The following is a 27,861-nucleotide window of genomic DNA, read 5'->3' on the forward strand; positions in this document are numbered from 1 at the left end:
TGGTGTGTGTGTGTGTGTGTGTGTGTGCGCGCCTGCCCCACACCCAGGCCTCTGTTGTTAGCACCAAGACTTTGCACCATTTGCATATATAAAGAACTGGATGCTAATTGTTGCACTGCTTGGTGAAGCAAATCAGCCCCCCCGCCACCCCTTTCCCACCCAGGAATAAATGTTCTGTGCAACAATATGCAACACCACTGGTCCAGGGGTGAAACCTGGATACTCTAAGTGTCAGTGATCAGGAGGCAGAATTGAGGGTGTATGAAAACCAGTAGGAAATGGGATTCTAACTTCCAACGCAGTTGCCTCCTGTGTGTTATCATTACGTCTTCTCCCTTCCCTTCATCTTCTGTCCATTCCTTTTAAGGAGTCATTTGGCTCATCCGTTATCTCTTTCGTTCTCTCCCTCTAGCCATCTCTCTTGCTGTCTGTTTTGTTTTGAAGCTCCAACAGCAAAGACGTGTCACAGTCCCAGCTCTTCAGAAATAATTAGCTCCTACCGCTGAATGGGCCTGCAGTGATTTCCCCCCCATTAGTTTTGTAATTGTTAATGCACCAGACACCATATTCTATACTCTGCAGAAGTGCTGTGGAGAGTGGCCAGACTTCGTTATCCCCAATGACATAGTTGTGCCTTGGTCCTGCTCTAAGTAGCAATCTTTGTTATTTGTGTTGCAGGACCAAGCAGAGGCCCAGGCAGGTACTGGGATCTCATTGTGCGAGGGGCTGTACATATATCTAATAAAAACACAGTTCATGCCTCAGAGAGCTTACTGTCTCAGAACCGGCAGCTTGGTCCTACTCCCAACATAGTGTTGCCATGGGTCAAATCTGGTCCCACCGCACAGCCTGGAGAACTTGAAGGCAGAGCTGATCCCACTGCCATCTCAACAGGCAGGGCACACCGACTATTCAAAGTGTGACAGGGTCAGGCTAGATGGCTATAGGAGAGTAATAGAAGGCAGATACATTAGCCCCAGGCTAAGTAGGTCCCTTTTCCCTGGGTAAGGTAAGAGGGAAGGTTCCAGAACAATCAGGAACCTTCTGGAGACAATTAAGACAGGCTGATTAGAACACCTGCAGCCAATCAAGAAGCTGCTAGAATCAATTAAGGAAGGCTAATCAGGGCACCTGGGGTTTAAAAAGGAGCTCACTTCAGTTTGTGGTGTGCATGTGAGGAGCTGGGAACAAGAGGCACTAGGAGCTGAGAGTGAGAATGCGGACTGTTGGAGGACTGAGGAGTACAAGCATTATCAGACACCAGGAGGAAGTTCCTATGGTGAGGATAAAGCAGGTGTTGGGAGGAGGCCATGGGGAAGTAGCCCAGGGAGTTGTAGCTGTCACACAGCTGTTCCAGGAGGCACTCTAGACAGCTGCATTCCACAGGGCCCTGGGCTGGAACCCGGAGTAGAGGGCGGGCCCGGGTTCCCCCCAAATCCTCCCAACTCCTGGTCAGACACAGGAGGAGTCGACCTGGACTGTGGGTTCAGAAAAACGGCCAAGCTGAGGGCTGCTGCGAAGCTCCAAGGCGAGCAAATCCGCCAATAGTAGAGCAGGAACTTTGTCACAAAAGACACTGAAGAGCAATTCAATAAGTTAATTTTACACGTTCGTTTTCAAAAGCCTTCATTTTCTGAACATTGTTCAACTTCCTTTCTCATTTCTGGTGCCTGTTGAATCCACCAGCACCCGCACTGATCCTCCGACTGAAGAATAGGATCTGTGGAAGAGTCATTTTCACCTTTCACAAAGAGCAATACTTGTTCCCAAGCTGAAAACTCAAGCTGGCCTGGACTTTGTCGATTTTTTTTTTTTTTTTGGTCTGAGAAAGCCAGTTCATCAAACTTGAAACTGTGGGAACATATCGGTTTTGATGAGCCTTGTGTCAGGCAGGGGTGGCAAATCCAGGATGGAATTTCTGGTGAAAGAGTTTGCAAGACTAGGATACCCAATAGCCCACTGGTTAAGGATCGACCCTGGGGTACATAAGACCCAGGTTCAAGTACCCCCTCTGACTGGTTGAACCTGGGTCTCTCTCTGAGGTATATCTACCCAGCAGCTGGGAGGAGTAATTGCCTGGAAGGAAGACAGACATGAGCTAGCACCTAGAAATAGCTCATGATAGCTGCCTCAGTAGGTGACCATGGGGTTGGGTGGAACTGTACTAGCAGACCCTTAAAGACACTTCCAGTGGTGCTCCTTGCAGTGCTGGTAACAGAGCCCTGTGAGCTGGAAAGCCAGTTCATTGGGATAATAATCCACAAGCAGTACTTGGGTTTATACCAGGGCTTTGTTCTCAGATCCCCTTTGAATGATTCAGTCAGTCACTCTGGGCCTGATCCAAAGCCCTTTGGTGCCTGTTTACGCCTTCACAAGGCACCAACTTATTGACAGTGGACCAAACTGGCGAGGAAGTGATGGATTCTCCATCTCCTGAAGTCTTCTGTTCCAAGCCGGCTGCCTCTCGGCTTCAGTCACATGCAAGTAATTGAGCTCAGTACAGGAGGAACTTGATAAAATTCTCTGGGCTTTGTTATAGGAGATGTCAGACTGGATGATTGAATGGTCCCTGCTGGCCTTAAAGTCTATGAATCTATGAATTGAGCAAGCATTTACATATATGCCTAATATAAAGAACATGCACAGTCCCATTGACTTCAACCTCAAGTACTTAACATTAAACATGCGCTTAAGTACCTTGCAGAACTGGGCCCTATACTGATGCAAGTAGTGGCATGGAAATCCATGGCATTTATCAATGACGTGGATCTGAGCCTGCTTTTTAAAGCCTTCATAGTGAAACAATAATAATAATTTCCCTAAATCAGAACAAACAGGCATTTGGTACCTTGATTGGTGAGTTAAGGACATGATTGTGCTTCCATACAAGACAGTGGAACAACTCCCATTGACTTCAGTGGGGTAGGATTGAAACCTAAGAGCTGAGCTACTGGCTAACAGTCCATCCAACTCCTCCCAGGAGCTAATTAGCAACGGGCCTGTTCTCATTTCTCCCAAGCTGCCTGGCACAGCTCTAGATCACTGCCTGCTTGTGGCAGTGGGATCATCCCATGAAAGCGTTCTGTAATCCTTGGGATAATTAGGATGTAAAATTACAAGGGGTTTTTAGAACAGGAGCAAAAAATTGATACTGAGCGAAAGAACCGTTTCGCCTTAATGTCAAAATATGCGGAAGAACAGGGCGCCGCTAAGACACAGCTGCAAACTAGCTGTGAATTAAGAGAAGCTTAGAAATATGCAAGTGCATATATTCAGGGCATAACACACTGAAAAATGCAAGCCTTAGCAAAGTCAACTAGAGAAATAAACACGGGTGTCTGCCATGGACCTGCTCTAAAATGCTGGCAAAGCAAAACACAGCCACATGGGGGGGGGAGGGGGAATGCCCAGAATACCCCTCCTTGATTTTTCTTTCAATGCCTGGCAGTGCATATATCCTGCTTCTAAATCTTATTGTGCTGTAATGAACAGACTGGCTGGCAGCTCCTTATAGCTTCACTGTTAGACTCCTTTTGGGGGGGAACCGGTGAGCCAGATTCCACCCCTTTTATCTCACACTGAATACCAGCACACTGCATAAATCATGCCATTGACTGAGTGGGATCAGGAAGGGGCTCCGAGCTCTAATGTATTCAGTGTAGACAGGGAAATCCGCACCCCGATTTCTGATGAATAGTTCTCATTGCTAGTTACCTAGCCCTTCACAGGGAGCTATGCATTTTGCAGAGCTCTATGAAACCACGCCCCTGCCCCAAAGAGCATGGTACACCACACAGAGACAGAGCATGGTCTACTAGCTAGGGCCCTGGATTGTGAGTCCAGAGACCTAAGTCAGGTTCCTAGCTCTGTTACTGACCTGCTGGGCAAAGCTGAGCCAGTTTGTGTTAGGCCTCTGTCTGGCTTGTCTGTTTAGATTGCAAGTCCTGAGGCTTTTCCCCGGGTATGCCAGGGAAAGCACCGAGCAGAAAGGCAGCTGCGGTCGCTACATACCACTGTAATAGACATAAAAATTGGCCATGGGCAGGGGCATTGTGGGGGGTGGGCGACAGCAGCCCCCATTCCATGTCCCCGCCCCTCAGGGCACACCGCCCAGGGCAGGTGGAGGGTCCAGGTCTCCCCACAGCGGCCCGGGCTCCCTGGGCAGGGCAGGGGGTGGGGCTTTGGGGCAAGGGGAGGAGCAGGGGGCAGGGCCCCATGGTGAGTGGGGCGTAAGGTCCACCTTAGCCCCCCATCACGAAGAGGCTGGTGCTGCTCACAGGGGCTGGGCTTTGCGGTGGGGAGCTGATCATGTTATCAGCTCCCCTGTTGCTAAGCCTAGCCCTTGCCACTCTGCACCTGCCCAAGGTTACTACACCCATGTTAAAAAGTGGGTGGGCATGGCCCCCCCTGGCTCCCACGATTCTGGCACCCCTGGGTCTCCGGGGTCTCTTTGTGCCCAGGGCCCCAGTGAATCTTAATCCGCCTCCAGGCTGGATGGCAGCCATTAAAACCTTCCAGCATAAGAATGTTGGGGGCAAACAGGGACACACAGAGCCCCTGGCATGGGAGGGGAACCTGGGTGTGGGGGACACACAGAGCCCCTGGCATGGAAGGCGGGAGGAGACCCCGGGGAGGGGGACGACACAGAGCCCCTGGCCTGGAGGGGTGGGAGGGGAACCTTGGGGGGACACACAGACCTCCTGGCATGTGTTGGAGGGGAAGTAGGCAGCACACAGAGCACCCACCAGGAGGGCAGGGGGAGGGGAGTTGCAGGGAGTCCCAGAAATAGAAGGGGATAGGAGTGGAGGGATGCAAGGAGACATTGGTCTATATGCAATGAGCTCAGCCGCTGGAAGCTCTGCAGGGTGCAGCCCCCTAGTGGTAAGTTCTGGTCCCTGAGCTCACCTCAGGCACTAAGCAGATAGAAGAGACGGGAGGGGGTGAGATCCAAAACTCCCCCCATCACCAAACGACCCCCTTTCCTTTTTGCCATCTTTCCTGGTATTTTATTTCCTGTCTCTGTTGTACCCTGACTGCTTTGCTCTTGAGTTGTGCATGCTCAACCCGACCATTTGGCCTTGGAGCACATTTTCCAGGCAGACCAGGTTCTGCCTGGCTTTTTTCTATCATTAATAAACTCTTAATCAACACGGGAACGACTCAGCACCGAAATCTACAGGACTGTGTGATACTAAAATTCAAACTCAGGGAAAAGTTTTTGTGCTGTGCCCGGGGAGCCGGTGAAAGCTGCATAATTCCCCGTGTGCGGTGCTAAATATGTACCCCTTATGTTATCTAAAAATCCTTTCTCTACCTTCCTTTCTCCATTCAACCCACCACACTACCGAGATTGCCAGGCTCTGTTTAGTTTGGCAGCCCCTCCAGAGTCATTTGGGATGACCACGTGTGAATCCTTTTCATGTGCTGACCTCATAAGCCCTCAGAGCCAGAAATTAAATGGATCCGTTGCGGTGCTGGGTTCTTAGCTCTCCCACAGTAAAATGGATCCCCAGTGATGTTCCATATTATTTCTCTCCCACCTCTGACTTGTCTGAGTTTCATTATGGAATTAAATTAATTAATACGAACAAAGTAGCAAAAAAACCCAAACAAACAGTTGTGGGGTTTTTTTTTTTTCAGAATTAAGGTTTTTGTTATTATAAAAGAAACTATTCGTAAGTCCAAATGCAACGGCATATATTGGCACCATCCAAAATCCCGGCACGTTTGAACCCACTAGGCATTCCCCTGAGAGAATTCAGGGGCAGCCTGGGGGCAGGGAGGGCACAGAGCCCCCTCATGAGAGTAGTCCTGGCTAGATGGCAGGCAGTTTGTGTGCCAGGACATACCGACAGTTAACACCAATGGTCTCTACTGTTCAGCTAAGGAAATCTTTCATATTTGGGCTAAGCGATAACGGGCCAGATCCTTAAGCGGGTATTATAAATTGAGTGACACTGATTTACACCAGCTGGGAATCTGTGCCATTGACCTCAATGGAGCAACGTCAATTTCCTTGCCAATTAACACCAGCTGGAGATCTCACCCAGGGAACGGACATTTGTATTTTTGGCTGCTGGTCCCTCTTAGATGGATTTTTAACTTTGCGGCAACTTGAGAATTTCTTCCAACAGCTGCTCTGAACATAAACACCTGACGTGGCTACCTGGCAAGTTACTGTGTGTCTGCTTTGAGCAGGGGGTTGGAGTGGATGACCTTCTGGGGCCCCTTCCACCCCTGATGGCCTGTGATTCCCTGTAGCAAGCCAGGGGGCGAATCTACAGCTACGATGCAGTGAAAGTCCTGTCGCACCCAAGCCACACTCGCTCGCTGGGCTCACGTGGGACGTCACCGCGGCAAGCCGGGGGGCTGTAGATTCACACCCTGGCGTGCTGTGGAGTAACTTGAGAGAAATAGTTTCAGTGTGTTAACTTCTGTTTTGCAAGGACCCCAAATCATAGTTTAGGTGAGAGCAAAATAATTAGCTGCCAAAAAAAAGTTGAAATAGTTTGAAATGATTACAGAGCAAAATTGGTAATTATTCTTTAATGGTGACGGGAGTCGGCACGGATATTTCCAGAGACCACCAAATTAATATATTAACTCACTGACTGCGAGCATAGTAGCAGGTTTCCCCAGTCAGGCCCACACCGTTTATTTTAATTTCGTTGCCTGTGAAGTGAACTGCAGAGGATGACAGCAGCTGATTCTGAGACAAGCTTATATAAGCACCAAGCAAGTGGCATGTCAAGCAAAGCTTTCCGGATCTATGTAATTGGTTGCTTGTTCCGGGACAATCACAGAATATCCTTTAAATGGAAAGGTGCCTGATGAGCATTTAAATCATGTTGCAGCGGAAGCGAAACTGACCTGGCTTTGGCTACCTGCGGCAGCAGTTACTCACCTAGGGAAGCTAAGTCAGTTTCACTCAATACAAAACCAGATTTTTAGCTCTCGTCAGTATCGCTCCCCCCGTGCGTGTTTCGGTGCACAGGGAACCCCAGATCTGCGCCGCAGCCCAGCTGGGAGTGTGAATTTGTTTCAATTTGAACAGTGCCCATGCGGTCGCCAGAATTCGTAATTGCGGCGGGAAGCTCTTCGCAGGAGGAGCGCCCACACTGGTTTAGCTTCTGCTGCCAATCTAAAGCTCCGCATACATACAGTTGAACGGAAAAGGCCATCGACAATCTTTTCGGAACGTGCTTTTTCGTGTTTTCTGCTTGTATTTTAAAAAAAAGTAATTTTTTGTTGTTCTTGTTCGGTTTTGTGGGAACGAAGGTGAACGGGGAATAACAGACGGGGCTGTGTAAGGAGAGATGAGACATCTGTAACAGGGGGATAATAATACCGACCTCCCTTTGGAAGGGGCTTTGAGATCTGCTGGTGGAAAGAGCTGGGGGGGTATTAAGGGGGGCAGCCAGCGCCCCTGTGGGCTGGGTAGGGCAGGGTTAAGCGTGCGGAAGGAATTCTCGGGCTGACCATTCAGCCCTGGCGAGAGGCATGCAGTCTCTTCTTGTCCTTCTCAGTAGCCCTAATCCTGATTCGTTGCCCACGGTCCGTTTTAGCAAAGTATTTAAATGTGCTTCACTCCCATTGAAGCCAGCGGGACTTACCCATGTGCCTATACTTAACGCACATGCTTAAATTCTTTGCTGAGTCCAGACTGCAGTGTGTGCTGGGCGCATCAGGCTTCCATTCCTGCAGCCGGGGTATGCGCTTGCCCGGTCCAGCTGGCACGCCTGGTGCTGTCCACACACGCCGCATTGTCCAGTCCAATCAGAGCAGGCGCGCCTGGCGACGGAGCCTGTGGACGCTCTGTGGATAATCGCATGGCCGCTTCTGGGGAGGAACAGACAAACAGGTGTGAGCAGTGCCATCCAGGACTCCCGGCTCTGCAGTCCCCACCCCACTCTACAGACTGGACGTGCAAGGTGCGCGGGGAAGACTCTTCCTTTTGGCCCTCTGCACCCCGGGGTGCCGCCCCCTGCGTAGCGCGGGATTGACACCGGGCAGCTGCTGTGGCTCGTACAAAGGCACCGGCTTTTTCAGGCTACCGGCGCTCGGAAAGGCAAACGCCTCTGAGCGTTATCAAAGGGCACCCTTGGAACCTCTGCATTCGCCTTTCCTTGCCACAGAGCCACAAAGTCTCCGCCGACCACTGCAGCCTCGAGAAGTCAGGACTAACACGGGGGCGGAACCAGTTCGCCCACTCAGAGAGCTGGTGTGACCAAGGGATGAGAGGGACTCCCGTCGAAAGGCGCGTCTGGGGACGTGCGTATTTGATGGAGATGATCTCACATTTGTCAGCTAACTGAACATCGCAGAGCAGCCCACGGAGTTGTTTCCTCTGTAGTGCCCCGCCAACGGCCTTTCCTTCTGCGCCCCATCTGCTGGCACACGAAGGGGCCACTGGCCCCTCACCTAACTAAAGAATAATTGGTCTTAACCAACCTTTCCATGAAATGTCATTGCAGTTGAATGGAAGATATTCGCGTGCTGCCTAGCATCAAAAGGAGGTAAAATAATGAGGCGAATATCCCCCCCACACAGATAAAAGGGGGCTGGCATTTGCAATTAATTGGACTTTAAGGAAAGCGTTCCTTTAATCTCCTGTATTAATTGTGGGAATCTGTCACTCTCAGATCTAATGGTGAGGGGGAGGGAAGGCAGGAAAACTTTTTTTCAATAGAAAATGTTGAGGAGTTTCTTGATGAGACCTGCCACACTTTGGTCTGGTAGAGTTTGCGAGAGAATGGAGCTGAATTGTTGGCATTACAACAAATTACACCAGATCTATGTAATGGGAGAAATAAAAAGAGGAAATCATGAAAAGTGCATCTGCAGCGTGCCTATTCCACCGCACTGTACTGATGGTACCAGGAAAATACACAGCACTTTGTGCCACTCTAACCCTTTGAGCTCTTTGAACTCCCATGTAATTTTCTTTTCAAAAACACTTATTCTTGCAAAGTGTTTTGCTGGCCTTTACAGAGGTTCAGGCTAGTTAGTCACCCTGTGAATCTGCTGTATCAAATTTAATCTTAATTCCATTCAGGGCTTTAATTAGAATGTGGGCAAGATGGAAGGAAGGGATATGGATGCATTCAGAGCAGGCAGACAGGTCGTCCCACAGAAAATCTCAGCTACCTCTAGGCTCCTCTTCATCCATTCAGCTCAACTGAAATGAAAATGAGCCTACAGGAGTGCCCTAAGAGTATTTTGGATGCTGTAGGTTTGTACATAACTTGGAGCTGAAGTGCTTTTTTCTAATATTCCCGTAAACTCAAAGCAACTTCTTCTGGAAGTAACAGGAACGTCTGAAACTACCCTGAAAAGTGTAATGGCCATCGGGGAATTGGGAGTGGTGGTATAGAAATTATTCCTTGAGGTGGGTCAAACCCAGATCTTGGCAGCCAAGACCTTTCCAGTCTTATGCCTGCTTCTGAAACACCTGGTTCTGACCACTGTCATAGACAGGATACTTTTTAAAAATAAATAAATAAATATTTGTATTTAAAAAAAAAAAGGGGCGGGGAGGAGGGATAGCTCAGTGGTTTGAGCATTGGCCTGCTAAACCCAGGGTTGTGAGCTCAATCCTTGTGGGGGCCCATTTAGGGATCTGGGGCAAAAATTGGGGATTGGTCCTGCTTTGAGCAGGGGATTGGACTAGATGACCTTCTGAGGTCCCTTCCAACCCTGATATTCTATGACCCAGTCTGGCAGGTCTTATGTTTCTCTAGTGAATGCTGTTGTTTAAATATAGAACCCTAGAATAAAATTCTGTTACACATGTAGAGTCTCGGCTTCATGACTTTAATTCTCAGGGACAGTAGCAAATCTCCACTCCACTTGCAGGCTTGAGAATGTTTCTGTTCAAACAGTAATGAGTCAGATTCATACACAGGAGTACGGAAGCTTGCTGTGCCTACAGAGGCTGCAGCTCAGAAGAAGGTATGTTTTGAGCTCAAAGGTCTCATTCCTATCTAAAGGATAAGGAAGAGGCAAGGTACGGGGCCACATCAGTTGTGCTAAACTCACCCCTCTGCTTTCATGGATTGCTGTTGCCTGCTAATCATTTTTTTCTCCGCAGTGCCATTACTACCTGGTCCCAGGATAGAAAATGAAACATTGAGGTAGGCATAACTACTTGGTCAGGGGTGTAAAAAATCCACACCCCTGAGCCCTGTAGCTTGCTGATCGAACCCCTGGGGTAGGTCCACAGAAGAGTGCTTCTGTCAACCTAGCGACCATCGCTCAGGGAGATGGTGTTCTTGCACCAACAGAAAAATCATTTCAATCAGTGTAGGCTGTGTCTACACGATGGGGTTATGCTGACATAGCTACAGCCCTGTAGTGATGCCGGTGTATTCTCTGTAGTGTAGACATACCAAAGTCTTGTGGTGCGTCGAGTCCTTCACAATTGTGCATAGTGTTGGCCTAACTCTGCTCCCAGGGATAAAGCTCCCCTTGACTTTGCAGGTTCAGTAATAGGGTTTATCTAATACTGGGGACACTCAGGGCTTGTCTTCAGGTACCGTCAACACAGTGCTGTCTACATGGGGGTGGGCTAGGTCAGTATAACAAGATCGCTCAGGGATGTGGATTTTTTGCAACCCCGAGCAACATCATTATAGCGATACAGGTTTGCAGTGTAGACCTGGTTTCAGGAAAGTTAATCCAATTTGACAAGGTGTAAATTTGAAGTGCATTAGTTCATCTGCATTAAACCACTGTATGGATGCTCTTCCAAATTAAAGTTTCCTGAATTTGGTTTAGCTTAATTCACTTTCAAAGCAAATTAAGCTAAACTATATTCAGGCCACTGTAAATACCGAATAGGGGCATCCACCCAGGCATTTAATGTGGTTTAACTAATCCACTTTAAAAGTGAATTCAGATTAACTTTCCTGAGTGTCTCCATGTAGACACTCCCTTATGCTAACACTGAGCACTATGGATAATGCCACCCAAACGTTTTAAAGTTTAAAAAACACAAGTTTGTATTGTCTTGGTGAGGGACATAATCATTAGAGTAATGGGCAGTGGTTAGGAGGGGCTGCTTTTAACAGGATGTCTCTGCTCCCTATGTAGGGAACAGAAGGCTGCTAACAATTATGCAGATATTGCAGCAGTCAGAGGCATAGTTTTATTTTCATTAGCACCTCAGGTTTCTACAGCAGGGCTGAGCTGACATTTGGAAGCAGATTCCTTTTTAAAGGTTCATGATTATTTAACATAATGCGCTGCAGTGAGCCAGGATCCTTGTCAGAGCAAATGTCAATGTTTGATGGACCCCCTCATGTCCGCCGCCGCTCTGTTCGCTGGGTGTCTGACAGTATGTTCTTTCCCCCTGCAGTACGGGATAAAGAAGAAGGAAGAAAGAGAAGCCGAGGCCCAGGCTGCGCTGGAAGCCAATGCTGAGGGGAGCCTGACACGTCCAAAGAAGGCCATACCCCCCGGCTGTGGGGATGAGGAAGAGGAGGAAGAGGAGAGCATTCTAGACACAGTCATCAAATATCTACCTGGCCCTCTTCAAGACATGTTCAAGAAGTAATGGCTGCAGCCTGTTAGACTGTCATGAACAGTAAAGCAATGGATTTCTCAAATGAGAATTTACAATCTTGCCACACATCACACAACCCCACTCTCTCCCTCCACTCTAACCCCCGTCCCCGACCTCTCCGTTGGCCCCCTGAGATTCCATCCATTCCTATTTTGTACATAGTCACATCCAGTAGACGCCTCTGAATGGATGTAAGGATTAATGAGCTGCAGTCTACACAACTTTTATTATAAGCCATAGTACTATGTATGTTAAATAAGGCAACTGTACATTAAACAGAGCAAAGGAAAAGCCTCATGTTTGTTTCCACCCAAAGCAGGAAGGAGTGTTCACTAACAGTGAGCAGTGGCTTCTTTTATTTTCCTTAATTATTATTATAATTTTTAATATGATAGTTGATCAAGCCACCCTGGTTGTTCATTGTTGGTACATCTCTTGTAGCAAGGGATGCCTCCATTTCCCATGGAAACAGACCTTTTCCATTTTATTCCATAACCCTCATAAATAAGAGATCATTTGGAAAGTGAACCATGTGCAACTCCTATCTCCAACACCATTCTCAGAGCTGTGGAAGAGCTGAGCCTTCCTCACCAGGTGTTGATGGTAGAAACTAGCCGCCTCAGAATCTAAGCAAGAGTCTTGTTGCTTTGGGAATAGCCATACAATGAATAGCATGACCAGAGTGTAGTGTGGACGGTGCTGTCATTAGATCTAGACCAGACTGGTTCGGTGGTGTTGTAGTACAGAACTTCCCAACCCAGGGGCCTTATAAGCCCACCACTGAGTGGAGTGGATACTTAGACTCCCCAACCTTCCTCTTTCGGCAAAGATCCCCAGTGACATATTCAATCATGCCGTTCCCAGCTGTGTTTCCAGGAATGGCATTCCAGCTCCAGCAAATGCTGTGGCTATGCTCTGTTCCCCCAGGTAGCATCAGAGAGGGGTGGGCTTCTGGTCAGAGAGCAGGACCAGGAGGCAGGAACTGCTCCTGAGTTCTAGTCTCCATGCTGACTCTAATTCCCTCTTTGACCTTGAACAGGTCACTTAACCTCTCTGTCCCAGTCCCCCCATCTATACCCTGGAGATAATAATACTTACCTACCTCACAGGGATGTTGTGAGGGTCAAAAGGTGAATGCTTGTATAGTGCTGCCCAGGGGCTAAGTATTATTATAACGTTGGGTGGCATCGTTGGGTATTTACCCAGTAAATACCCTTGCATATTTACCCAGTGATGGGAAGGTTGGACCAGGACTCTCGTACTGTCACATTTAAAACCTTCTCAAATTCAGATGGATTTAGAATGTCTCCCAACCTAATGGTGTCAGACAACACATTGTCCCCAGACGATGCTGTCTTGCTACTGCAGTGAGTATATGTGTACACTCTTATTTGTTACACAGTTATTCATCATTTCATCTGGTCTGTTATTTGTAGAGCTGACCTTCGGTTCTGGGACTCTCTCAGCTCAGAGTCACTGTAAATGTCTGGAGCTTCTGGTCAGCACCATGTCTTGATCTCATGAGAAAAGAAACGGTCTCAGGCGACTTCTAACAAGCTGATCATTTGTCTGGCAGCATTACACTGCCACATGCCCTGTGCTAGCCCAGGCTTGGAAAACAAATGGTTACTCGTTATTTCGAACATATTTGCAAGTAAATAGCCACTTAGCATGGACGGCAGCGGGGAAAATATACCGTAGATGCAGATTTAGTAGGAGACGTAATTCAGCTTTGTGTGCCTGCTGCCGACTGGTGCTGAGAATGAGACGTTTTTATTTGCTAGTATAAAACCGACTGTTGAGTTAAGTACGCCTGGGATTGCCATTGTAGAATATCCTGTTCATCAACAGCCAAATTGTAGGACTGGTGCCAATTCAGGCTGGGGTTGGTGGGTGCATTGCTGTTGACTTCAGTGGCAGTGTGCCTGCTTTATTCCCTGTGAGTCTGGCCTGCGGGGTTTTGCTCTGAATACCCATTCTGAATTTTATTTTTTCTTGAGCTCGATAAAATCTTGGGGTCAGATTCTCTGCCGGTATAGACAGACTACACTTCCCTGCAGCGATCAGCGCTACACCCACTGAGTACCAGCAGAGAACTCGGTCTTTACATGCCACAGATAGCATTTGAGCAATCCCATTGGCTCCAGTGAGACTATTCATCCGCTTAAAGCTAGGCACATGCTTAAGCATCTTTCTGAATGGGGCTCCTAATTAGATTCTTACATGAGCCAGACAGGAGCAAGCTGTGCTGGATTTAAGCAGGGGAGGTGGAACAAGGCTATAAACACAGTCCCTTTAGCATCACCCATAGAACCACACATACCAACTGCAACAGACGGCCTATGGGATGTACACTCCCTGCCACTTGTGGACCGGTGTAATGAGCATGCTCCAAACCCCTAGCGCATGTTGGCGGACTTTTGCTTTCCTTCAAAGTCAGTGTCCAGAGAATTCACTAGAGTAGGAATGGGATTTAGAAAACCAGCCCCAGGAAATTTGTGTGCTGGATGCTGAGAGCTGCAGGTCAGCCTCCCATGGGCAAAAGCAGAATGTTGTGACTTCTTAAGATAGCGTCAGCATTGTTTGCCCTCGCTTTCACTAAAGAGAGACGAATTTCCCTGCTCAGACTTCAATCGCCTGCATTGTTTCTTATCTGTGTGCCTAGATTTGATACCAGAGCAGCTGTCAGTGATTTGTCATTTCCTAATGAAAGCGCTCAGTTCTCCCTTTCCAGAACTGGCAAGCTCCCGCTTGTTTCCATTTAAAGTATAAAAATCCTTCCTCATCCTTAAAGCCATCCTCACCCCCACCAGACTGCAAAAACTACTGTAGGTTCCACAAAGTAAGTGGACATTGCTCACTCTGCTCCTGCTTTAGACACCAGTCGTCCTTTGGCCATCAGCATTGATTTACTTTCCTCTCCATGCAAGCTCTATTCCCGAGACACAAGTAGTGCCTGCTGTCTTGCCTTTTCTTTTCTCTTGTTGTTCTATGTTGGGTTTTTCAGGGTCTGCCTTGCGGAGAGAAAATACATCATTATATCCAGCTCTAGGTGACTTTACAAGACTTTGGTTTAATCGAATGGGTCACAGCGGTTGAGCCATTCACTGATTGGGTCCTGGAGTAGCTAATACAAGAGCCTGTGCTGCATGGTCTCACGGATCAGGAGTAAGTGTTGCTGCTCCTGGGGGGACAAGTGGGTTTGTTTTTTAAAAGTTCCATTCCTCTTTTTGATTTGGCCTCCTAGGAGACTGAAATTGCGCAAAAATATGGGGCCTATGTAGTCTTTCCACTTGGCTTGGAATCAGGATCATAAAGCAGAATTGGGAGAGTCATTTGTCTAGCGAATTTCACAAGGTCTATTATTGGTGCCATCAGAACCATTGTCGGGTTTCCCAGCTCATCCCAGCTGTAGCCAATATCCCTCTCACCTGAGCTCCCAATGTATGGTCTAGTCCTTCTGCCATTAAACTCAACTGGAGTTTGCCATTGACTATGGACTTCAGGGGGAGCAGGTCTGAGCCCACAGTTTTTATATTGTCATTCGTTCAGTAAAGAAACCTGATGGATAGGATACTCTGCCTGTGAATTACGTACAGGTCAGTCCCTATGGGAGAGAAAGGCAGCATGTGCTGACAAGATTTGCCTCAAATTACTTTTTGGACCTTGACTAAGTTATTGGTCAGCTCAGAGGGTTTCTCCAGCTCCAAAGTGCCTCAACAGCTTTGAATGAAATTGAAATGGGCACTTCCCCAACCCCGAATTTGACAATCATCACCCCCAACCCCTTCAGCTAACTTGTATTGTGCATGAACGTGAAGATCACTGTAAAAATGCCACACGCTCAGTGCTCAGTCAGATGTCAAAGCACTTAAACAAGACCAAAGAGAAACATGGTTCATTGTTTGGATTCTGAATATCTCTTTGTCTTTCCATGCTATCATTTTATTTGCATCACCAATATGTTCAATCTCAGGAAAATGAGGTCTTCTGTTTTTAATTGGTTTTTATTTACACAGAAAGGTGGGCAGCCATTTTTTTTTCTTTTTTTTTTCTTTTTTGCCATTCTTTCTCCTTCATAACTCCAGGGCCTTTCTGTTTAATAAAAAAAAAATCAAGAGGTCTCCACTTTGTGGAGGGCAGCTAATTTAGTTTGACATTGCCCTTCATGGACTTACATCTATCTTTAGAGAAAGCCATATGAAATCAGACTGCAATATTAATTATGAATGCTACTCTGTGTTAAAAAAAAGAGAACAGATCATGTGCTAAATCACTCTGGCGTTTCTCTGTCTATGTTTCTAGTATTGTATGTTAGCCTAGTTTTTCCCCAGCCCCTTCCCTTTGTCAAAGAAAGACCATACCAATGCTGCTGACCACATCTTTTTGACAAGCTTACCGCACCAATATAACTGTTGTTTGCAATCAACTGTTGTGACCTGAATGTAATGTCCTATGTATCTGAAATGTGTCTGTATCTGTTTTACTCTGTTACCAAGATAATGTTTTTCATGTGCTGAGTCGGTAAAATGTTTCAGTAACTGTCCTCTAAAAAAAAAAAATGCTTGTTTTCATACATACACACACATACATACACACACAAAGGCGAAACTCTAACTAGCTGGTGCATTTTTCTAAAAGAAATGCCCCCAGGTGTCTCCAAGATGCATGCAGTACCTTCCAACCAGCCAGAAGATGATTTAAAGTAGAGACTTTGTGAATGTAAATTTCATTTGTAATTTGCCTGCTACCTTTTTCTGCATGACATGGATAAGTGATATGATGTTCTTTTAAAATGGAATCACAGCCAATAAAAAAAAAATAAAGTGATTTCATGCCTTTTTTGTAATGCTTTCATATTAAATCCCTACCATGCTGACCTGGGAGAAGAAAATTCACTCGTACATATGCAAATAAAATTGTAGTGGAGTAATTTAGAAGCATGAGCCTGCATATGCCAGAAAACAACAGCGGCATGTTATTTTTTTTTCACTTGTCCAAACTTCACCAAGATAATGTTACACCCATGGGTAATTAACCATAAGTTATAACCATGTCTATGTTAACAATAAGGCGTCCGGTGGCACCTTAAAGACTAACAGATTTATTTGGGCATTAGCTTTCGTGGGTAAAAAACCCACTTCTTCAGATGCATGTTTCATTGTTTTGTGGATACAGACTAACATGGCTACCGCTCTGATACATGTCTATGTTATTGTTAGTTAGTTTTCCTTGGGAAAACCAGAAAAGACATCCCTATCATAGAATATCAGGGTTGGAAGGGACCTCAGGAGGTCATCTAGTCCAACCCCCTGCTATAAAAGGTGGAGGATCAAAACCTATGGAAGTTTAGCAGATTTGAAGCTTAAACCAGGGAGAAGATGAGCTACTTTGAAATTGACTGTATCAGCGAATCCAGTTCTCGTGTTTATACAAGTTGTCAGGTTGTTGAAGACTCTAAAGACCTGATTCTCCTCTAAGTTATGCTGATGCAAATCAGAAGTAACACAACTGAAGTTAGTGGAGATACACAGTGTAAAAACAGCATGTGGGGAATCAAAATCTGGTCCTAAAATGTTCAAGCCTTATGTTTTCCCTTAGGAAATATTTTCTTTGGGAACATACAGTAGGTGATACTTTCTCTGCCAGCTACTGAAGATTAGGAAGGACCATGAGTGAGTATTGGATATCAAACTGACCTTCTTGTTAGTCTATGCAGCATTTTCAGCAAATAAAAATATATCCTTTACATCATGTATATTCATCATGTGGTTCCTGAGACAAAGCCAATAGAAAATCCATAAGAACTTGCTGATAGTAGGAGTTAAGCCTCATGAGAGGAGGAAAAATGTCCCTGCTTTTTCCCCTCACCACCAAAAAAACTCTTGAATGTTCAAAGGAAGGATAGGCTATAATAAACTATTGAGCAGCTGGGTGTTGAGTGAGGCATCTAGAATTTGCAGAGCAGTAACTGGGGTTGATAGGCGTCCCCTGTATCTGGAAGGAACAAGCTTTGTTGTGAAGTGAAGCTCTCGACCAAATTGCGCTTGGTCCAAAAAGCATTTGCGGTGATTTTTAGATGGCAGTGGCCCAGCAAGGTCACCCTGTGGCAGTGAAGTTGATGGCTGAGGCATGTGAACATAAGAACATAAGACTTGCCCTACTGGGTCAGACCAAGGATCCATCTAGCCCAGTATCCTGTTATGATCTTGGCCTTCACAACATCCTCTGGCAAGAAGTTCCACAGGTTGACTACGCGTTGTGTGAAGAAATACATCCTTTTGTTTGTTTTAACAACTGCCTATTAATTAACAGCTACCTATTAATTTCATTTGGTGAACCCTAGTTCTTGTGTTATGAGAAGTAGTAAACAACACTTCCTTATTTACTTTCTCCAAACCAGTCATGATTTTATAGACCTCAATCATATCTCCTCTTAGCCATCTCTTTTCCAAGCTGAAAAGTCCCAGGTTTATGAAAAGAGCTGGCTCTAGGATTTTTCTCACCCCAAGCAAAAAAAAATTTGGACCCCACCACTTTTTTTTCATGCCCCCTCCGCCCCCGGCTCCGCCCCCAACTCCGCTCCTTCCCAACCCCTTCCCCAAATCCCCGGCCCTGCCTCCTCCCCCGGGCGTGCCGTATTCCCCCCCCCCATTGCTTCCTGCGGTCCCCCCCCCCCCCCTGCAACCACCCGCTCTAGCTCACCTCTGCTCTACCTGCTCCCCTGAACATGCTGCTGCTCCGCTTCTCCCCCCTCCCTCTCAGGAGAGGGAGAGGCAGCGCATTCAGGGGAGCAGGCGGAGCGGAGGTGAGTGGGGGGAGCGCAGGAAGTAGCAGGGGGGTAGAGGAACCGCTCCCCGCCCCAGCTTGCCTCTGCTCCACCACCACCGTCTCCCCCGAGCACGCCGCCGCTCGGCTTCTCCTCCCTCCCTCTCAGGCTTGCCGCGTGAAACAGCTGTTTGGCATGCGGCAAGCCTGGGAGTGAGGGGGGAGAAGCGGAGCGTCAGCGGCGTGCTCAGGGGAGCAGGTGGAGGTGGAGTGGAGGCGGAGCAGAGACGAGCTGGGGCGGCGGGGGCACATTTCTAGGTGCGGCCTGGCTGGCGCCGGAATGTCACCCCTAGAAATGTGCCACCCCCAGCACCTGCTTGTTTTGCTGGTGCCTAGAGCCGGCCCTGTTTATGAATCTCTCCTCATAAGGAAGCCATTCCATGCCCCTAATCATTTTTGTTGCCCTTTTCTGAACCTTTTCCAATTCCAGTATATCTCTTTTGAGATGAGGAAACCACATCTGCACACAGTGTTCAAGATGTGAGTGTACGATGGATTTACATAGAGGCAACATGATATTTTCTGTCCTATTATCTATCCCTTTCTTAATTATTCCCAGCATTCTGTTCGCTTTTTTGACAGCTGCTGCACACTGAGTGGATGTTTTCAGAGAACTGTCCACAATGACTCCAAGATCTCTTCCTTGAGTGGTAACAGCTAATTTAGACCCCATCATTTTATATATATAGTTGGGCTCGTGCTTAAATACCTTGCTGAATTTGGGCCTAAGGTTTTGAGAGCCCAACATGCCTTTTATGATCTGCTTCAATGCCAGTGCACAGGAATGTTTGGAGCTACTGCCCCAATCCTACACACTCCCAAATTCACATCCGTTGACGTCCCACCCAAAATCCCCAGGCACTGAAGACTGAGTTCAAGTTCACCGCTGGCCATTGATCAGTTCTTCACCAGAGCATGAAAGTCATGCCCACTCTCTGCTCAGCAACCGATTGGCACAAAAATAACTAAGTGTATGAACCAGACTGCAGCCTACATGGTTGGGAAGGTGAGTGGGAGCTGGAGAGACCAGACAAGAAAGAATCAAAATATAAAGAAGTGGAGGGGCCCTGTGAGAGAGGGCAGGCAGCCCACTACAAGTCCAACCCAAAGCCCAATGAAGGCTTTGGATCTGACCTACAATGGAGAGCCCAGATGCTACCCACTGGCACAGGTATGGGGCTAGGACAGATGTTTCAGATGGGCCTTTAGTTCCCCTGAAGGCAATGGTGAAACATCCACTGATGTCAAGAGTTAGGCCAAGGCAGAGCATGCTTGAAAATCCTGTCGCTGGAAGCCAGTGAAGGCAAAGGGGGAAAGAGAACAATACAATGATGTGATGGATGGAGGAGCCCGTTTACAGTTGTGTTTGGGGCTCACATCATTAAGCTGTCATTGTTCTGTAAGATGAGGCAGGAGCGGGGCCTACAGAATGTCCGCTCAACAGTGCCTGTAATGTGTTTAAATACAATACAATGAAATGTCTTCAGAAAGGCTGGGCGCGGAGAGGATACAGAAAACAGAATCCTGAAGAGCCAGTGTCCTGCTAAAACCCCCAAGTGAATGAAAGATTGATTGTGTTGTGTTATCTGCTCCCAAGTGGGAAAAGCAAAATCCTGTTGTAAGCCTGCAACAGCGATGACCAGGATCCTGGCTTATTGTGTCTCAAAACCATCACAGAGTGACAAATTGGTGCAATCCGCTGTCTTTCTTAAACCTGTGCTTTGTCACATAAAACACTCTTCCAGGAAAAGACGCAGGACAAATGTTGTGGACTGGTTAATGTGAATCATTTAAAAGCCCTGCAGTTATGTAGGTTTGTAGTTAAAAATATTGAGCAAGATTGATGCTCTGCGTGATGACACTGGTTGTCAGGGTGACGAGAGAGTCAAATGAGTGATGGCGATTTCTTATTCATATTGGTATTAGTAAGCATTGTGGGCTAGTGGATAGAGCACTGGACCGGGACTCAAGAACTCTGGATCCTAGTCCTGGCTTTGCCACTGGCCTGCTGCATGACATTGGGCAAGTCATTTTCCTCACTCTGTGCCTCAGTTTCCCCATCTATAAAATGGGTATAATGACATTAGCTTCCTTTGCAGAGCACTTTGTGAGCTGCTGATAAAAAGCACAATATAAAGCTAGGTATTAGTGGTCAGTGACCCAGTATGGAGTAAACAAAGAGTTCTAAGAGTTCATCCGCACAGAGAAGTCACACCGGTTTAAGTTAAACTAATTTCAAAAACTAATTTAGTTAAACTGGTGCAAACCACTGTGTGGATACACAGCCATGTGTTTAAAACTGGTTATGTTGCGTTAGCTTCCTCCTGTAGACTAAACTGCTATAAGCCAAGTCTAAGCCAAACTAAGAGCATCCAGACACAAAGATTTGCCTAAACCAGTTTAACATCACACTTTTGGTTAAACCAGCACGTCTTTGTGTATAGACCAGGGTACATTTTCAGAAGCCTCTAAGTAACTTATGACTCGAAGTCCCATTTTCAAAAGAAACATATAGGCAGATTTTTCAAAGGTATTTAAACCCTTACAGTGCCAGATAGGCGCTTAGTGGGCCTTTCAAAAGCATCAAGCAGGTTAGGTGTCTAATTCACATTGATTTTAATTGGAGTTAGGTGCCTAACTCACTTAGACCCTTTTTGAAAATCTCACTAGGCACATATCTGCACCAGTGAATACCTTTGAGAAACTGGCCCTTAGAAGCTTAAGTCCCACTGGCTGCTAATGAGACGTGCATCCGACGAGGTGGGTATTCACCCACGAAAGCTTATGCACCAATACGTCTGTTAGTCTGTAAGGTGCCACAGGACTCTTTGCCACTTTTACAGATCCAGACTAACACGGCTACCCCTCTGATAATGAGACTTAGACTCTCAAGCATCTAGGTCACATGGGCATGTTTGAAAATGTTAACCTTAGTCTAATGACCTACTTCAAAAATCAGAGCAAAAGAGAGCAGAAGCAACAGCTTTCTGATACAGATTGGAACATCTGGCTTGTTGTACTGGATCAAGCCACTGCTCCTTCAATTCCTCCAACTACAGCTACTACTTGATGCTTACAAGGAAGGTTAAAGAATCATAGAATCATAGAATATAAGGGTTGGAAGGGACCCCAGAAGGTCATCTAGTCCAACCCCCTGCTCAAAGCAGGACCAATTCCCAGTTAAATCATCCCAGCCAGGGCTTTGTCAAGCCTGACCTTAAAAACCTCTAAGGAAGGAGATTCTACCACCTCCCTAGGTAACGCATTCCAGTGTTTCACCACCCTCTTAGTGAAAAAGTTTTTCCTAATATCCAATCTAAACCTCCCCCACTGCAACTTGAGACCATTACTCCTCGTTCTGTCATCTGCTACCATTGAGAACAGTCTAGAGCCATCCTCTTTGGAACCCCCTTTCAGGTAGTTGAAAGCATCTATCAAATCCCCCCTCATTCTTCTCTTCTGCAGGCTAAACAATCCCAGCTCCCTCAGCCTCTCCTCATAAGTCATGTGTTCTAGACCCCTAATCATTTTTGTTGCCCTTCGCTGGACCCTCTCCAATTTATCCACATCCTTCTTGAAGTGTGGGGCCCAAAACTGGACACAGTACTCCAGATGAGGCCTCACCAATGTCGAATAGAGGGGAACGATCACGTCCCTCGATCTGCTCGCTATGCCCCTACTTATACATCCCAAAATGCCATTGGCCTTCTTGGCAACAAGGGCACACTGCTGACTCATATCCAGCTTCTCGTCCACTGTCACCCCTAGGTCCTTTTCCGCAGAACTGCTGCCTAGCCATTCGGTCCCTAGTCTGTAGCTGTGCATTGGGTTCTTCCGTCCTAAGTGCAGGACCCTGCACTTATCCTTATTGAACCTCATCAGATTTCTTTTGGCCCGATCCTCCAATTTGTCTAGGTCCTTCTGTATCCTATCCCTCCCCTCCAGCGTATCTACCACTCCTCCCAGTTTAGTATCATCCGCAAATTTGCTGAGAGTGCAATTCACACCATCCTCCAGATCATTTATGAAGATATTGAACAAAACCGGCCCCAGGACCGACCCTTGGGGCACTCCACTTGATACCGGCTGCCAACTAGACATGGAGCCATTGATAACTACCCGTTGAGCCCGACAATCTAGCCAGCTTTCTACCCACCTTATAGTGCATTCTTCCAGCCCATACTTCCTTAACTTGCTGACAAGAATACTGTGGGAGACCGTGTCAAAAGCCGTGTCAAAAGAGGACAACAATGTCAGCAAGGAACTCTGCCACAGCTCCTGATGTAACAGCATGCATTTGCACGCCCCCCCCCCCGGTGCAGGGCTGGGCCTTCATGTGGCAATCAGCACATGTCAACATAGACTGATCTGTTAACAGTGCTGAGGGGAAATGGCCAAAAAATGAGCAACGGGTGAAGATGGTGCAAAGAAAATAATTTCGGGCCAGGGGGACGGGAAATAACCGAACTCTCTGTATCAAGATTGACAGTGCGGTAGGGCTGGTCTGAAACCAGGAGAAAGCAAGGAACAACACATATCCATGGAGAAACAAAAGGCAAGTGACCAATGCCTGTACTCTAGGGGTCATGCGATGGGACTGAGTCACCACTTGATTACGGCTGGTCCATGCTGATGTAACACTACTCTAGGCAACACCCTCTAAGAGGTCTCAAGTTGGGCATCCAAAAGTCAAGTTCAAAACATCTTGATCAAGACTTTTAACCTTCCCCCATAAAAAACCATGGTTGATGTTGCATTATACCTGCTTGTTAGTCCAGCCCCCTCTAAAATATCCCCCTCGTGATTTCACAAGCCTCTGAAAGTCATACTAAAGGAGCTGGCTAATCGAAACAAATGGCACCAGCATATGAATGTTCATCCAAGACTTTGATACCCACAGACAGGGCTGGATTTCCAATTAGGCACAGTAGGCCCATGCCTAGGGGAGCCGGTGTTCTAGGGGCGCCTAAAAGTGGGTTAAAAGTTAAAAAGTGAATACATACAGCTCCCCTACAGATAGCCGGGCTCCTGGTAGCCGCCCAGTGTGTGGGGCTGGAGCAGGGTATGCATCCGAGCCAGCCTGCCTGGGGGTGCTGTGAACCCCAGCCAGGCAGGGCAGCGGCTAAATGTGCTGGGAACGCCCCAGCCCCTTCCCAAACTCGGCTAGCCTGCTGCCTCTGCCCTGTGCCACAGAGGGAGCGGGAGGAGCATGGCCAGAACCTCATTCACTTGCATGGGCAGAGCTGGAGTGCGGCTGCCATGCCAGGCTGCAGAAAGGGTGGAAAACACTCGCCATGGGGAGAGGTACAGTCCTCCCCTTGCACCTCGCCTGGGGCAGGTGGGCTGTGTCCTGATGGGGGCTGGGAGCACTGTGCGTGGCAGAGGGTCTTGTGCCTTCCCAGGGAGGCTGTGTTTATATTTCTTTTTGTTTTATTTGTTATGGAAAACACAAAGGTCAGCTGTAGTCAGGGGGGGCATTGAGGATGCTGCGCCTAGGGGCGCGTAAGGTGCAAATCTGGCCCTGCCCACAGTGGTGCGCTCTGCAGCTTCCTACCCAGAAAGCTCTAACTCGCTCGGTCAGGCAGAAAGATTGGACAACTGGACAAAACAGATTTATTAGGAGAAAGATTTATTAGGAGCCTTTGTGATGCTTTATTGGGGTGGGGTTCAACTTCTCGGGCAGGGTTCTGGAAACTTGGGGAGAGATTGTCAAAGCCACGGTGAGATTTGGATGTCCGGTTATTGTTCATTTGAACAGGGCTGGCATTTCTAAGCCTTGAGGCTTCGCTAGAAGCCCAGGATTAAATGAGGCGTGGATGTGTGGTGAGGCTGTTCATGTTCTCTTAGCTGCTACAGATGTTGAACACAGTGGACAATTTCTTGCCCTGTGGAAAATTCTAAAACCACCTGAGGCCAAATTCTGCTCTTGGTGGCCCGTCCCCAGCCTTTCCCTAGGCTAACTGTGGGAAGCATCTGGCCCTTAAAGTGGATTCACTCACAAACATGCGTTTGCTGCTGCCTCTTGTTTTCTGGATGCACCAAGCAGCACCTTAGCAGCAGCTGTCACCATGGCTGGGCCAGACGGAGATGCACGTTGCTGTGACGGGTCTGAGCAGATGCCTGACCATTGTGACTCTGTGCTTGCTTGGATGTTGGAGGCAAATACTTTCATGGTGGGTCCTGGGTGTTTATTAAAGATCCCGGTGGTGGAAAATCTCATTGCATATTGGTTTCTGAGGTGAAAAATACAGCTTGGCTTGACGATAACTCTCTCGAGGCGTTTATTCTGCTTTTCTGCCTGTGTTTTTTTCAGATGATATTTTCAGTGTAAACAGCATAGGATTACTGTGTAAACAGCATAGGATTACCCCACGCCAGAGTGAACATGCAGGCTGTAGATCAGTTGGTGTTTTCAAGAGAAAGCCAGGTTGCTAATCCAGATGACACTTGGTATACATCTACACGGCAGCTGGAAGTGAGCCTCTCCACCCAGGCAGGCTAACTTGCTACTGGGACTCGAACTAGTGTGCACAAAGAGCGGTGTGGATATTGCAACGCTGGCTCTCCAGCCTAGCAGGCTGGGGGTGCTTGAGAACCCAAGCACCAGCCAAGTTGTAACATTCACATTGCTATTTTTAGCATGCTAGCTCAAACCCCACTAATACAAGTCTGCCTCCCGGCGCTGGGAGACTCATACCCTGCTTCAGACTGCGTAGACATACCCGAAAGGTCTGGGAGTGACAGAAATGAGTGGGGCATCTTCGAAGATGAGCATGTGTGTGACTCTGAATATGAATCCCCTAGAGCCACTGTGAAACTCTGTGCCTGATCCTGATCTCACTTGCATTGGTGCAAATCAGCAGTAATTCCAGAAAAGCCAGTGGCATGACTTGTCAATCAGAGGGGAGTCAGCCCTTCCCAATGGGAGGATGACAGGTGGGAAGGACAAAGGGGGCAATGGCATTTGTCATTGTTGCTTGCTGAGATTCATGGGGCTGGTAGGGCTGGTCTCTGACCTGAGTGTGGTGTTATGCACTGAGTTAAACCTCTTTGGAACTGGCGTGGGTAACCTCTGGCCCAGGGGATTTCCTGACATAGAAAATGCAGGGGCAGAGGCATTGATTGGATTTGAACAGTGTTTTGTCCAGTTGTCTGAGAGACACAGCAGAAAGACCAGAGACACTAAGAGAGAAAGCAGCAAAGAAGCCCCAGACATAGCCAAAGAACTGGTAGCATGGCCCTGAAAAAAGCCTACAGAGAGATTTTGGGCTGGGTGCTGGCTAAAAGAGGCTGTGAACTAGGGCACTGTCTCCTGCTGTGTTCAGGGAAACTGGACTTGGTATGTTCTTTGTAAACAAACGGGATTGCATCAAAGAAATGTCTGCCTCCATCATCAATTTTCTCCTCCTAACTGGAACAACCTGCAGGGTCCTGTCCTTTGGCTCTCTGCTCCCATCAAAAAGGGGTAAACTTCGTTCCTTGGTTGGTGGCTGTCAGGAAGCTAAGCTGGTGGAGCTTTTCTTCAGGAGGGCAAGAAGCCAGCTCATTTTAAAGGGATGATTTGCTGGGCCGTCACGCTAAAAGCCAGCTCTGGATGTTGGCAGATAGGTCAACTATCATTGTATCCTGGTGGTGAGACAGGGAAGTCCAAACCTGGGTGTGGTACAAGGAGCACCCTGGGTCAGTGATCTAATTCTAGTGATGTAAAAGATCAAGTGTCCATGACAATCTTTTTGTATTTGTGTCCCCTTTGGTCCTGTGGATGGGGAGGTGTTTCTGCCCTGCCTGTTGACCCCACGTGGCAGATGGAGTTTCCCGAGAACCCAGAAGGTGGCATTGCCATTTTAAGGGGCTCTCCCATGCAGGGTTCCATTCAGACTCACCTCACGCCCAGAAACATAATTTTTTTGCAAATGAAAATTTAAGTGTTGCTGAATGCACCAATCTTTTTCAATCCTCGGATGCACAGGAGGTGTGCTAACTCCTGGTGAGAGACAGTCCCTGGGCCAGGATGCTCCTGGTCTAAATAGAGAGGAGAGACCAAGGGTGGGAGGGAAAGTGATTCATCCTTGGTCAGCATCAGAACTGGGAACAGAACCCAGGCTGCCTCTTGCCTGTCCCACTACACCCTTCTACCTTTCTAACCTGAGGGGACATTTGTGGCAGCTGGGAGGCCCGATTCCCGGAGCGGACTTGCAATGGCTCAGCTCAAGCTAGCATGCTAAAAATAGCAGCACGGAAAGTGTGGTGTTGGTGGTGGCTTGGGGTAGCCGTCCAAGCCTGCCCGAACCCCTGGATCTGAGCCTGGGCAGCTAGAGCCTGAGCCAGTGTCACAACATCCATGCTGCTATTTTACCCCAGCATCTCGCGCTGAGCTAGCTCAAGTCTGTCACACCTCCCTGCTGCAATGTAGACATACCCCTATATACAAGTAGTGGGGTTTGGTGGATTATAAATGGCCCCAGATAAGCACTCCCTGGACTTGTCAGTCTGTTCAGGGAGAATGTGTATTGTTACATCACAAAAGAGATAAGCCCTCCTTATGTTCTGCTTAAACGTTTATCCAAGACCTGCTGAGCATGCTCAGAGCACATCTGCAATCTCTTCTAATTGTTATTAGCCAATCTGTCTTTTTCAAACTCAGTTCTGGGCAAAATCAAAATAAGCCCATTTAGCTGCCAAGCTGCAAAATCCCGGCCTGTCTGAGTGATCTGTGTGTGGGAACAGAATGTCTAGCAATAATCTAGCTGAACAGATGGCCATCAAAATTCCTCCTCTCGTCTGCAAAAATTCACCTTTTGGCTGAGAAGAAACATGGGAAATTGCAGCCCAAAATATATTGTTTTGGGTTTATGAGTGAAAAATCACCATAATCAAAAATGTTTGACCACTCAAATTAGTCAAAAAAGGGACCATTTTTCATGAGTGCATGTGAATAAATGTCACTTTTTTCCCCATCAAAAAGTTTTTGTCATTTGACAATCTCCCCCCAGCGCTATTTCCATTCTTCCATGGGAGGCCCAATTTTCAAACTAGCTCAGTTCCTAGGTCATCATCATTATGTTCCTATTACGCCTCTGAGGTTTAGGGCTGCAGTGAAGCTCCTCCACTCCTGTCTGTTTCTGGCAAATCTTTCAATGGTTTCCCAGCTGTGCCCCAGCTTTTTCAGCTCAGCTTCCACAGCTTTTTGTAATATTGTTTTCGGGCGGCCTCATTTTTGCTTGCCTTTAGGAGTCCATCTTATTGCTACTCTGGTGATGGAATCAGTTTCCATCCGAAGCACATGACCGATCCATCTCCAACACCTCCTGGAAATGATGGCATTCAGATCCTCGTGGCTGCAATGTGTCAATAGATCTTGGTTTGAGATTGTTCTGGGCCAAAAGATACAGAGGTATTTTTCTGAGGTAGGTTGTATGGAATGAAGACAGTTTGGACACGTCCTACTTTCTCATTCCCCAACATTCCGC

At 47.4% G+C, this 27,861-nt stretch overlaps 1 protein-coding gene across 1 annotated transcript in view; it reads left to right on the forward strand.

Moving 5' to 3' along the window:
* Window positions 1-16,393, forward strand: part of CPLX1 (complexin 1) — a 214,419-nt gene extending 198,026 nt beyond the window's left edge. Inside the window, exon 4 of the mRNA XM_048850042.2 lies at window positions 11,357-16,393. Coding sequence (XP_048705999.1) covers window positions 11,357-11,554 — 198 coding nt within the window. The 3' untranslated portion in view covers window positions 11,555-16,393. The remainder of the gene's footprint in view (window positions 1-11,356) is intronic.
* Window positions 16,394-27,861: the final 11,468 nt, after the last annotated feature.

The sequence above is a fragment of the Caretta caretta genome, chromosome 5, assembly GCF_965140235.1.
Source record: "Caretta caretta isolate rCarCar2 chromosome 5, rCarCar1.hap1, whole genome shotgun sequence".
Classification (NCBI taxonomy): Eukaryota; Metazoa; Chordata; order Testudines; family Cheloniidae; genus Caretta; species Caretta caretta.